The sequence below is a fragment of the Chanos chanos genome, chromosome 5, assembly GCF_902362185.1.
Source record: "Chanos chanos chromosome 5, fChaCha1.1, whole genome shotgun sequence".
Taxonomy (NCBI): Eukaryota; Metazoa; Chordata; class Actinopteri; order Gonorynchiformes; family Chanidae; genus Chanos; species Chanos chanos.
The window spans coordinates 36,587,498-36,600,814 of record NC_044499.1 but is presented as its reverse complement, the minus strand read 5'-3'; the positions used below and the strand labels follow the sequence as shown (position 1 = coordinate 36,600,814).

Here is a 13,317-nt window from a genome sequence, read left to right as displayed (position 1 = left end):
TTATCTGCTAATGAACTCAAGAGCCAACTTGGTTACAAATATAAATGGTAAAATAAAGTACCCCGATTCTGTGTGTTTGTGTGATGTTTAATATATGTGCTTGTATGTATGATTTGCTATCTGTTAATGTGAATGTGTGTGTGTAATGTTTGTTTGAGTTCAGGGAGCTTGGAAGGCGAATGGATATGTAGGTATTCTTACATGTCACAGTTCACTGTGGTTTATCAGTACTGTAGTTTTATTGAATGGATGACTCGCTTTTTACGTACAATATTTCAGTACACTAATGGTCTGTGGGTATTGTAGTGTAGTGGTGTGATGGTCTGTGGGTACTGTAGTGTAGCGGCATGATGGTTTGGTTTGAGGGTACTGTTGTCGGGTAAAGTAATACTTTTGGCTCAGAGAGATGCACTGGTTGTTTGCTGATGCCCTGACTGTGAGATTTAAAGCCCCATAAGTTTTCATACAGTCACAGATGTCTTTATGTACAATAATATTATGGTCATCCTGACACAATCCATTTTACAATATATAAAATACTCTCTCAGTCCCCTATGCAGAGAGGAAAAAACCCCAAGAAAATAAATAGATAAATAAATAGATAACTAAATAGTGTCTAGAGCCCATCTCCCTAGCGTTCCCTAGTGAATAAATAGGTGGTGATAAAGACTGTTCACCCACAGATAATGGATCATTTTCTCACCATTATTGCCCACATCCCTGTCACAGTTCACTGAACCCCCCCAATACAGAAACAATAATAATAATATATCATTTCAATACTTTACTTTATAATACTCTCTAGATTTTTTTTTTAACACATTAGTTTTTGCTTTGTTGATATGGGTGAGGTTTAACGTGAACCAAGGCAAAGGTACCTCCATCCACTCTGTTGTCCTTCCTCTCCTTCTCTCTCTCTGACGCTTGCTGTCTGTCTCTCCCTTTATCATTCTCTCTCTTTGACCTCCATCCACTCTTGTTCCCTACTTTTCTCTCCCCCCTCCTCCCTTTCTCTCTGTAATGTGTGGAGTATTGGATGAGTCTTATTTGTAGACAGTAGCCCTATACAGAGACACAGCAGAACAGAACAGCTGGGACCAGAGCATCACACAAAACTTTCTTTCAGATTTCTCTCTCTCTCTCACACGCGCGCGCACGCACACACACACACACACACACACAAACACAAACACAAACAGAGCTGAAAAAAGACGATGCACACACACTGCTGAAACTGTTCTCTGTTTCAAACTCACAGTGTGTGTGTGTGTGTGTGTGTGTGTGTGCATGTGTGTGAGAGTGTGCATGTGTGTGTGTGAGTATGTGTCTGTAGAGGATTCTTCAGGTTTAGAGTAATGAGTGTGCACAGTTATGTGTGAGGGTATTTGAGGCTCTGAACTCTATGTGTGTTTGTGTATGTGTGTGTGAGGAGGGTGTGTGTGTGTGTGTGTGTGTGTGTGTGTGTGTGTGTGTGTGTGAGGAGGGTGTGTGTGTGTGTGAGGAGGGAGGGGGCTGGTCTCAGTAAAGTGCTCAGTGCTCCTCTGATGTCACAGACTCATATTGCCTCTAAATTTTTTCTTTGTTTTTGTTTTGAATTTTTTTTCTTTTTTTTTTTTCTTTTTTCTTTTTTTTTCTGTTCAGTCTGTATGGCACATGCAGGCCACTGTAGCTTTGAATCCCTCTTAAATACCATAGTTCAGTATCCACACAATGAACCATCTGCTGGCTCACAACACCAAACATTTAAAAAAACATCATAGAACATTTCTGGACTGATCATAACTCAACAGATTACACTCCTTTCCACAACTCACATCATAATCTCAATCTGATAAAAATATAGAGATCATTCCATTCACACATTTATGCTTTTCAATAAAATGTGTTTTCCAACTCTTTGAGATATGAAGAGTGACAGAAAGCAGGAGAAAGAGAGAATACAGACTTTTTGTTTCTCTCTCCACTTTTCTCTCTCTTTCTCTTTCTCTCACTCTCACACGGATACATAGATATATTTATATATAGGAAGTCTTTGCACTTATCCATCTCACGTCCTTCTCCTTTTCTTCCTCCATCTGCTACACTCAAATCATCTTTAAAAACAAACACAAAGTCTCTTTATTTCTTCCTTTTCTCCATCCTTTCTCCCAGTTTCTTTCCTCCTTCACAGAGTGAATGAGTGCAGGTGTTTAAGGAAACCTCTCATATGAAGAGTCTTCACATTTTTTTTTTTTAAAACAAAATAGACTTGACTCAGTGCCTCAGACCTGCAGGTCAAAATGACGATGATCGATCAGTCTGTCTATCCCCTCAGACCTGCAGGTCAAAATGACGATGATCGATCAGTCTGTCTATCCCCTCGGACCTGCAGGTCAAAAATGACGATGATCGATCAGTCTGTCTATCCCCTCAGACCTGCGGGTCAAAAATGACGGTAATCGACCAGTCTGTTTGTCCCTTCCAAACCAGATGCCTCCTCTGTTCCTTTCATGGGGTGGAGCGGAGAGGAGGTGAAAGGAGGCAGGTAGGGCCTGGAGGGTCACTTCTGTGAGCCAGTGTTCTTCTGTCCTCTATCATTTCTCTTTTGTTGTTGTTGTTGTTGTTGTTGTGGTTGTTGTCCTGAATCAGTTTGTCCTTGGGTTCTGTTGGGCTCAGAGGAGTCAACACGGCTTAAGGTAGCAACGGAAGCAGCAAACAAGAGAGAAAGCAAGGCAGAGGGACAGAGAGAGAGAGAGAGAGAGAGAGAGAGAGGCAGAGAAAAAACATGACGTATAAAAGAGAGTGAGAGTCAAGGAAAATGAATGAGAGGGAATGATATGGTGAGAGGATTCATTCATGTGAATTCAAGTCTTTAAAAGATTAAAGAGGCGAAGGAGTGACTGTCTGGAGGTCTCGTCTCTTCTTTCTCTCTTCTCTCTTTCTCTCTCTCTCTCTCTGGTTGAGGAGCATGTGCGTTTACAGTCTCTCTCTCGCTGGGACCCAGATGTAAGGACCAGACTGCTCCTCAATGACGGTTTTTATACGGTGGTAGATCTCCTCAAAGCTCTCGCCCTCCACGATCGCTGCACAGACACACACACACACACACACACACGCACACAGACACACACAGAGTCATGAAACATGCTGATGGGCTTTTAAAATTCTTAAAATTGCTAAAAGAGTGGGCAAAGGAATAAAAAAAAAGCCTGGATGGTAGGGGGTTTCTGTACATCAGCCCTCTTAGCTGCATTTCTGACTAGCATGTGTAGTGATAGGAATACGCAGTGCACTGAACAATGACTACTCTCCAATGTGTGTGGTGGCCACAGGGGGGCAGTCTTGTACAAACAGACTGGTTACATGCGTGGAACAGAGTAATGCTGACTGCTATGCAGAATCCTGACTGACTGTCAGAAACAGTACCTGTGAAACACTCGATGAAGTCCTGTTCCAGTTTAATGGCTCGGTCCAAAGCTCGTCTTGCCTGTTCCTCAGTCAAACGCTTGTTAATGTCCCTGAGACAAACGGTGCACAGGCACGCACACACACACGCACGCACGCACACACACACACACACACACACACACACACACACACAGAGAATATATGTTCTCTGGTTCTCAACTCAAATTTAACACCATACATACATATTTGACACTAAGAAAGTAGTATTTTTAGCAATAATCCTAGAGCCATACAACAGTGTTTTCTCACTCACTCACTCACTCACTAAGCCGCTTATCCTAACTAGGGTCGCGGGGGTTGCTGGAGCCTATCCCAGCGGTCACAGGGCGAAAGGCGGGGAAACACCCTGGACAGGGTGTTTCCCCAGTCCATCACAGAACAGTGTTTTCAAAATTTTAAATTATTATCATACACACATAGAAAACACTTACAGTATGTTCTCCAGTGATGAGGGCCTGATGAAAATAGCAATAGGATGCAGCTGAGCGGCCTGTAGTCTCCTCACAGCATTAGCAGAGACATCCAAAATACAGTGCTTTCCTTGCTATATACACACAAACACATACGCACGCGCGCGCACACACACACACACACACACACACACACACACACACAAAGTGACAGAGAGAAACATTGATGATACAGCTTTTCCTACTGTTCTTTCTCTTAAAACTAAGTTCCTTCCTCCTCTCTGCCCTTTTCCAATCCTTTATCTCTCTCTTGACGCTGACCTGCTCAGCCACCTCTCGTACGCTCTGCACACTGGTGCCGTACAGGTGGTTATTGTATTGGCCAGCCTCGATAAAGCGATGACTCTGGATGTCCTTCTCCATTTGTTCCCGTGACGACACAAAGTGGTAGTCCCGCCCATCCACCTCGTAGTCCCGCTTTGGCCGTGTCGTGTCTGTTAGGGGTGGACATTAAAGGTCAGTGATTGTTGTGTTATCCGGTAAGACATGTGTTCAACCCAGAGATATCCACTGATATTCAGAAATAGTTAAAGTTTTGACAGACTAATCTACTGAAGTCGAAAGGCAAATACTGAAATGTTTTTGATCAATATGGGCTGATAGGTACATATGAGGCATGTTTGCTGAGGTGACTCTTTGATCACTATCATCATTGTCTGTATATGTAAATTCAATACAGTGAAGTTAAGATCATCTCTTGGTCGGCTGTATGTTCAAGGCAACACTCGGAAGACACTTGTCTCTCACTAAAAATGAGAGACATTTTTCAGTCATTTTTCAGTTTAGCTCCATGAATATTTGGGACATTAAAAACCTGAAATGTAATAAATAAGCAGTGGCTTGGTGTGCTGCCAAACACATAACACACTGACAATTAAAATGGAAACCCAAAAAGTAGTAAAAACACATAGACTGAGTGATGGTCTTATTTTCTGCCCCTTGAGTCTCAGGTGACCTTAACTTATTACCCAGTCAGGGATTACAAAGGGTGTTAACACCCGTTTCCCACTGACTGAAGACGTCAGACCACTCATACCAGAATAGTAGCTTGAACATCATGAACTTAGTTAAAAGCTTTTCCAATGTCTTTCCAGGCCATGGACATGAGAAATATCTCTTTGCTGGCTGTGACTGGCTGTTTGACTGAGTGATGTCGTAAAGACGGCAGATATGTTGACAGGCATGAGATTCCGTGTCGTTTTTAATTCACCGTGGGAGTCTTTTATGACAAGGAAGGCGTAAAGGCAAGCTGTTTTCCAGATTAAGGATTTAGAGACAGAGATTAGAGTCAGTTTCAAGATTCACTGTGAGGTCAGGGATTTGGCATTGCTATGGAAACGGGAACTCACGGGGTACACAGGAGCCAAACTTGTCAGGAAACTCAGAGAGCAGGTCATCGTTGACTCTGTCTTTAGTGGGGCCTAGAATGATGATTGGTCGAGCGTAGTGGACTGGGGAGAGAGAGATAAAAATACATCATTTGCTGAACAGTAGTATGGGATCCTTGAATCTACTGTCTGTGTTATCAAATGTTATTCAACACTTTATGTCTTTAATGAAAAAACATGTTTTACATAAAACCTTACTATTACAATTATTATTAATCAGTACTAAGGGAAAAGTGTACTGCACAATGAGACACTGTGGGGTAGAATTTCTGACATAACCGTGTCATAAAATGAGCTAAAACTGTATATTGTATGCACAGAAGTTGGTTCAGATATATTTCTCTTATTCCAACAGAACCAGTCCTTTCTCAGCCCACGTACTCCACATGGACACCTGTCATTAAAGGCCTGTGCACAGCGCCTTGAGGAGAGCAGGGATTAGGTGTGGAAGATGCGGCCGTGTGATTGGGCCTGTAGTCTTTGTGGTTTGTTTCTCTGATTTATTTCAGTGGGAATGATGTGTGATAGAAGGTTGTGTGTGTTGAGGTCTTGCAGAGCCGATGGGACAGAAGGCTTGATCTCTGTGAACATGCTGCAAAGATAGCAGCCCATCTGGTCAAGTCACAGCTACAAACAGAATCAGCCCTGGCAGCTTTAAATAGAGCTTTAAATTAGAGGCAGTGACATACTCACCCTCTATCTGTGTGACTGTCTCATAACTCAGAATGTAGTCATCCCTCCCTGGAACACACACACACACACACACACACACACACACACACAGAGTTAGCCTTCTTTTATCAGTGATGACCGCTGCAGTAGCTGTGAACTGAAGGTCCCCATTGTGAGGACTGAAAAGTCACATAAATAACAAGGAGAAGCTGTTTTTCTCAGGTGAGTGTGTGTGTGTGTGTGTGGGTGTGACTTTACTGGTTAAATGACTGGGCTGTGCACTGACTGTTTGTCTGAGGTGCTCATACCTTGTGATCCTAAACTGTCTCTGCCTCTGGACTTGAGTCGAGACCACTCCTTCCTCTCCACTCTACAACACACAGCACATTACAACAGCCACGCATACATATATGACTACACAGTAATACATTGTAAAATACCAAGGCCAGAACACAACTGTGTGTTCAAGAAATATGTCTGTTATAACATATATGTGAATAAGGTTTGACATATAAACACACATGGGAACTTGGAACCTCTCATTAATGTGCGCACACACACACGCACACACACATACACACACACACACGCACACACACACACGCACACACACCTCCTCTTGCTGGGGATGTAACCAGCCTCCTCCACGTCTCCGTGAGGACTCAGACGTCTGGCCTGCCACCACTCCTCATCACTGCAGTCCAGCACATGGAGAATATCCCCAAAGCTGAATCCTACTGCTTGACTCAGAAACCCACAGTCTGCCGTCTTATCATAGTCAAACAGAGCCCTGACACAGAGAGAGAGAGAGAGAGAGAGACGGATCAATGTAGCAGTTCCCTCCTCAGCTAAACAATGCTTTCACACATCACAGCTTAGTCAATGGAGAGTGTGTAAACTCATGATACTAAAAACTGAAACTGATATTTGTGAGATATATATATATAAGACATGTCAGTGAGTGCTGAGTTGCTGTGGAGCATTGTTAGTTTATTCTGAGGTCTATACTGAGGTGAGTGAGGAGTGTTACTGGAGTACCTGATGTAAAAGCTCCGTTTACTGGTCCGTAGCGATGTCGTACCAGAGCCCATACTGCTGTTCATTAACTGCTCCCGCAAATCATGAATCTTTGCTTCAAAACGACTATACTCTACACACACACACACACACACACACAGATAATCCATATGAATAACTGGTAGTTTATTGTATTTTGGTTTGATGGACTTGATGGACTTTTGTAATGGTTACTGTTTACTTTGAGAGATTAACACTAGTTATTAGTTACTCATAAAGATTTGTCTCTGTTCATTCTTATAGTTTATACTGGCATTTCCACACCAACCCTCTGGTCTGTACTGGGCAATGATGGTGACTGTCTGTCCGGCATTCTTCAATGCTGCAGCTGCCTGCTCATGAGTGGCATGTCTCAGATCCACCCCGTTCACCTACACACACACACACACACACACACACACACACACCCACACACACACACACACACACACACACAAAGAAACATAATTACTAAAGACTACACACACATTGCTGTAGTTCTGGGAGGTGTGTATATGTAAGGATATAAATGGTTTTCAGTCTAAAATGAATAAATGATTACAACATTATAGTCAGTGCTGGATTATTCTGTTTTCCTGAAACACAGAAACAAAGAGAGACTCACTATAATCTAATTTATACATACAGACCATTTTCACAACAGTTTCACTGTAAGCAGTTACACAAGATTTAACATGAAAACAGCCAAAAAAAAGAAAAACAAACAAATACAGAAGAAGCAGCGTTACTCACACTGAGGATCTGGTCTCCCTTGCGGAGCTCTCCGCTGAGGTCTGCAGGGCCTCCGGCCAGGATGAAGGAGATGAAGATCCCCTCCCCATCTTCACCTCCCACAATGTTAAAGCCCAGACCTGTGGAGCCTCGATGAATCAGCACACGCCTTGGCTCCCTGACACAGAGAGAGAGAAAGAGAGGGAGAGCAAGAGAGAGATGGAGAGGGAGAGAGGGGTAATACATGGCAAATTAAAGCGGTTGTAACATCTCGGTGGAATTGCATTGCGAGGCAAAGAAACTGTGTTAAAAATGAGCATAATTTATAGGTTAATATCTGGAAAATTATGATTAGCTAAAGGAAATTTTGCGTAGTGCTTCATCCTCTTTTGAGCTTCATTTATTGCACATAGCCATAAAGCAGTGGTTTCTGAGCAAGGAACACAATTAAGATTCAGAACCTTCAAATGTTTCTAGGATACAGAATATAGAATGTGGAATATTTCAATGCTTACTTTTTTTTAAAGAACCAAAAATTTCCAAATTTCCTAATGCCTAATTCCCAATAACTATGCTTATCATCCTCATTCTCTCTGGTCTCTGACTAGTATGGTTTCATGTTCCTGTTATTGGTGTGTGGGACTGTAAATGCGAATATTGATTTTATTTCATTACACATTGCAGGCTGAAGTGAAATACAGTCAGAAGAGTAGTGCTCTCAATAGGTCAAAGTCCTTAAGGACCAGTTACTGAGGTCAGCTTTAATGACCCTGTTGTGTATACACACCTGGGGATGTCATCATCTCCCATCATGCCCTTGGGGATAGGCGAGTAACGTCGCGGAGAGCTGGGTGTGAGGGCTTGTGGGTAATCAGAGGTCAAGTAACCATGACCCATGTCATCCAAATGAGGAGAGTATGCTGGAGAGAAACAGAGAAAAAGTCAGAGGAAGAGTTAGAAAAGCGTAGGGAGATTGGGGGAAGTGGAGCTTCATTGAAATTTTCACCATTTAGCCTTTAAACACTATAACATCTTCAGTTATATTGTGTGGGCCAAGGCTATTTTGAGAACCTTTAATCAAGGTATAAAATGTTACGTTCATTAAACCATCTCAGTGATTCATCTCAGTATGGAAATGTATCCTGCACATACACAGATTATATGCATACCTTCCATTCAACCGTGGGGACTCTATAACCTTTACTGAAAAGCATCTCATAACTGGATCCTATAATACTGATATAACAATGAGTGCTTGCAGATAAACGCTGTGAAAAATGCTGTGTGAATGGAAGTGTTGGCTCCGTGGTCTGGGCCATGAGTAACTCACAGCTGGTGATGTCTGGCGGGTTGTAGGAATCGGGTGGGTAGAAACTGGAGGCTTTGGCCACTCTTAAGTAGACCACCTCTGTTGTGTTCTTCAGAGCGCCTACTGCATCTTCATGCATCACGTCCTCCAAAGACACGTTATTCACCTGTACACACACACACACACACACACACACATGCATGCACCATGCACACACACACACACAGCACACACACACACATGCATGCACGCGCACACACACACACACACACACACACATACACACACACGCACACGCATGCACACACCATGCACACACACACACACACACACACACACACACACACCCCCCGAAAAATATGCAGGGTCAATAATATGAAAGCTGTATGCTAAAGTCAGCAAATGTGCAGAGTGAACCAAAAGCCCAGAGGAACAGAAACAGTTGCAGTGGTGGGCAAATAAGATCTTGTAAATTGAAAAGATGCAAATAAGGATGCATCATTATAATACGATTAAATTATAAGAAACTATGGGTATGTATACCAGACTGATGATATCTTCTACATGGATTATACAGAAGAAATGTGATGGTCTAACTGAAAGAGTCAAATGCCAAACAAATCAAACAGACTTGCAGCACTTAATGGGCATGTCATAGCAGCACAGCCGAAATTCAATGATCTAAAGTGCCCTGTAGGGGGCAGTGCAGCTATTTAAAGAGGTAATGAGATAATTACACAGGCCATGAGAACAGTTTGTTTTGAAATGCAATGTATATGTATGCCAAGAAGTTGACATTTACGACTGATGGGCAGTGAGCTGAACAGGACTCAACACTAAACCCGTATGTTAAGTATTCCTCATCACTGTTGGCGACTGTTGGGTTTGTGTACATGATACAATGATGACTGACCTTCATAGCTGTTATTTTGTACACAGATATGCTGTTGCAATGGCATTAATCAAGAACATGCACTTACAGCTAGGATTTTGTCCCCTATTTGTAGCCGTCCGTCTTTGTGTGCGGCTCCGCCCTCGATGATCTTGGTGACGTAGATGCTGTTGTCACCTGGAACGTGCTGGTTACCAACTCCCCCAGCTATACTGAACCCTAGACCTGTGTTACGTGCACACACACACACACACGCACACACACAAACACACACAGAATCAGCGTCAGTCCATTTAGTAAAATGCCAGTTGATTTTCCATAAGCACTGGTTTTCTCGCATGCTTAAATACACACGCACACTCATACACACATACACACACCTTTGGGCCCTTTGATGAGTTTGATTTCAGTGATTTTTTCAGCAGAGGGCTTCCGTCGAAGCACATAGAGTCTGACGATAGGCCCCGCCTCCTTCAGCGCCTCCACAGCCTGACTGTGAGTGACCTCTCGCACATCCACATCATTCACAAACAGAATACTGTCATTCACCCTGAGAGAGAGAGAGAGAGAGAGAGAGAGAAACCATTTAATCATTTTTTAATCTTAATCTAGATACCTTATGTTTGTAATATAATGTATTTAAATTAACTCTACAATCTAATCACTTTGCAAAGTTGTTACTGCACATGACCAGATTTATTTTTCTTTTCAGGTAAACAAAATCTAAAAAAGGAACAAATTATCTATCAGTTTATTTAATCAGAATATTGCATTTTATCAGAATATTGCATTTTACATGACATAAAAGTATCACATACATCATGTCCAAATCCATCTCAATCCGTCCTTTTTGTAAAAGAAGCTACAATAGGAACTACAATAATACACATATTTTCTGTCAACATTTGTCTTTAGTAAAAACTGGCTTTGTAACAGCACTGTGGAGTAGAGAGGGGAGCTAAAGCTTTTTCACTGAATTTGAATGAGAGAGAATAAGGTCACAACCTCAGAGAACACACATTAAAGGCAGCCTTAAGGGAATCTCTCTCTCACACACACACACACACACACACACAGTGTGGGCAGTGAAGATGATGAAGTGATGGTGGCGGAGTTCCCAGTTGAACTCCAGTGATAATATGTGTGTGAAAAAAAAGAAAGAAAAGTGAGAGAAAATGGCTTTGAGACAAAAATGCTGCTGCTTTTACAACAGAGAGGAAGAAAGGGAGAGAAAGAGGAGGAGGAGGAGGAGAAGAATAGAGGAGTGGTCTATTTTTAGTCTGTGATGTTTATTCTTTTTCTTGCGGGGCTGTAATTGTTTGCCATTTGTGAGTTAATACTGTGTGTAGCTAAGAGGCCTGTGCTGTGTCTGTGATAGAGAGTGTATGTCTCAACATTTGACTGTATATCCATACCAGTGTGACTGTGTGTGTGAGTGTGTGTGTGTGTGTGTGTGTGTGTGTGTGTGTGTTACCTAAGTCTGCCATCCTGGGCGGCTGCTCCTCCTGGTATGATCTTGGTGATGAAGATGCTGGGGTCATCTCCTATATGAGGATTATCAGTCCCTCCTGCTATACTGAACCCCAAACCTGAGTTACCCTACACACACACACACACAAACACACACGTGCACATGCACACACGCAAACACACACACACACACACACACACACACGCACAGAGAATGAACTCCAAGAATACAATACAAATAGACAACTCTTTATAGAGATGGTAACAGAAAACAGAGAAAAGGAATGACAATTTCCTACCCTTTCCAGTGTAATCTCTTCATATTCTACTTCTCCATCCATTCCGTTCATCTGAGAGTAAGACAGAGAGAGAGAGAGAGAGAGAGAGAGAGAGAGAGAGAGAACAGAATAGACAGAACAGAAAATCAGAAAGAGAAAGCATGTGAATATAGAGATACAAAAACGTACTGGTTTTAAGTGGATAAACACACAACATAGATATAGAGACATATCCATATTAGGCAGTGAGTGAGTACATCATGTTTTCAGACACACATATATAAGCCCAACAGCATCAGGGACAACACCACAGCCCCAATCAATCGTTTGACAACTGTGTCAACAGTCCATTCATAAAATAAGCCTATTATCAAATCCTCCAAATATGTAGCAGCATGACAAATCCATTACAGAGACAGATTACAAAATATGAAATTCATCTTCATACACATTTTAGGAAAGACTGACATTCAAATAACACATCATACACACGTCAAATTCTGTTCAGATTTACAGCTCACACACATGCATGCTCGTGCACATACACACACACACACACACACACACACACACACACACACACACATATATATATATTTACATATACACCCACACACACACACATATAAATAAATGTATTCAACTATGTACCTAACAAAGCATTTAGACTGGCAAAAGTCTTAATACAGAGGTGTAATTATATTCATTTAGCTTAGCATGTTAAAAAATGGGTCACTTGGAACTTTTTTATTTTTAGACCACTTATACAAACATCTGCGTAGACAGCAGCATTTGAAGGTATGACATAATCAGAATATTGCTGGATTACTGCCATTTTTGTCATTAAAGATTTATGTAGCTCTGTAAACACTGAATGTGTAATTGTACTTTACTGTGTCTGTATATTTTATAGATGTTGTAAATCTTTGTAGATTATACATCCGCTGTAGTGTTTTAACGATTGCTGAAAGGTTTGAACTGATGCAATCACATGAATGAAAGTGACAGGAGCAGAACATTCTGGAAAGAGGGAGCAAGGCAAGCATGTACGTTGGGAGAGAGAGAAGGAGCACAATGAGAGGAGAAAAAACTAAAAAAAAAAACTACAAAAAAGACTTGAACATGGAGAATGAGGCATTGGTAAAAAAAATAAAAACAGAGGTTTTAGAAAGTGGAATAGAGATATGAGAAAAAACAGTGACTGGCAGAGAGAGGCAGACAGACAGGCAGACAGAGAAAAGACTGACCAAGACTAACAGATAGAAGGAGAAAGAGAGAGAAAGAAGGAGAAGGGAAGAAGGGGCGCGCTCCTTACATAGGGAGAACCATCGAGGGTGTTGGTGTTAACCACAGGACCAGAGGCCTAAAGAGAGACCAAATAAAGAAGGGATGAAAAAAGATAGAAGGGAAGAAAAGAAAAGAGGGCCTTGGTAGCGTAAAGAGAGAAAGTAAAAACATGAAGAAAACTGAGATAGAGAAAGCTGGAGATAATATCTGTGTCTGTGTGTGTGTGTGTGTTCGCGTGCAAGCGTGTGTGTGTGTGTGCTCGCGCGTGTGTATGAGAATGTGTTTTTGCTTTGTATCACCACGTAAGTAACAATTC

General features: G+C 41.9%; 1 protein-coding gene across 3 annotated transcripts in view; it reads right to left on the bottom strand.

The window, feature by feature from the left end:
- Positions 1–2,955: 2,955 nt before the first annotated feature.
- The window catches only part of dlg4b (discs, large homolog 4b (Drosophila)), a 41,329-nt gene continuing 30,967 nt past the window's right edge, over positions 2,956–13,317 (bottom strand). Inside the window, exons 4-21 of one of the 3 annotated variants that reach the window (XM_030773088.1) lie at positions 13,030–13,077; positions 11,736–11,786; positions 11,441–11,565; positions 10,347–10,516; positions 10,055–10,191; positions 9,096–9,240; positions 8,553–8,685; positions 7,787–7,943; positions 7,323–7,425; positions 7,016–7,127; positions 6,591–6,767; positions 6,286–6,347; positions 5,999–6,046; positions 5,267–5,368; positions 4,179–4,351; positions 3,879–3,991; positions 3,406–3,497; positions 2,956–3,062 (exon numbers count right to left, since the gene is read on the bottom strand). In XM_030773088.1, the coding sequence (XP_030628948.1) occupies positions 2,956–3,062; positions 3,406–3,497; positions 3,879–3,991; positions 4,179–4,351; positions 5,267–5,368; positions 5,999–6,046; positions 6,286–6,347; positions 6,591–6,767; positions 7,016–7,127; positions 7,323–7,425; positions 7,787–7,943; positions 8,553–8,685; positions 9,096–9,240; positions 10,055–10,191; positions 10,347–10,516; positions 11,441–11,565; positions 11,736–11,786; positions 13,030–13,077 (2,055 nt within the window). The remainder of the gene's footprint in view (positions 3,063–3,405; positions 3,498–3,878; positions 3,992–4,178; positions 4,352–5,266; positions 5,369–5,998; positions 6,047–6,285; positions 6,348–6,590; positions 6,768–7,015; positions 7,128–7,322; positions 7,426–7,786; positions 7,944–8,552; positions 8,686–9,095; positions 9,241–10,054; positions 10,192–10,346; positions 10,517–11,440; positions 11,566–11,735; positions 11,787–13,029; positions 13,078–13,317) is intronic. The other 2 variants (XM_030773085.1, XM_030773086.1) reach the window with 2 other exon arrangements.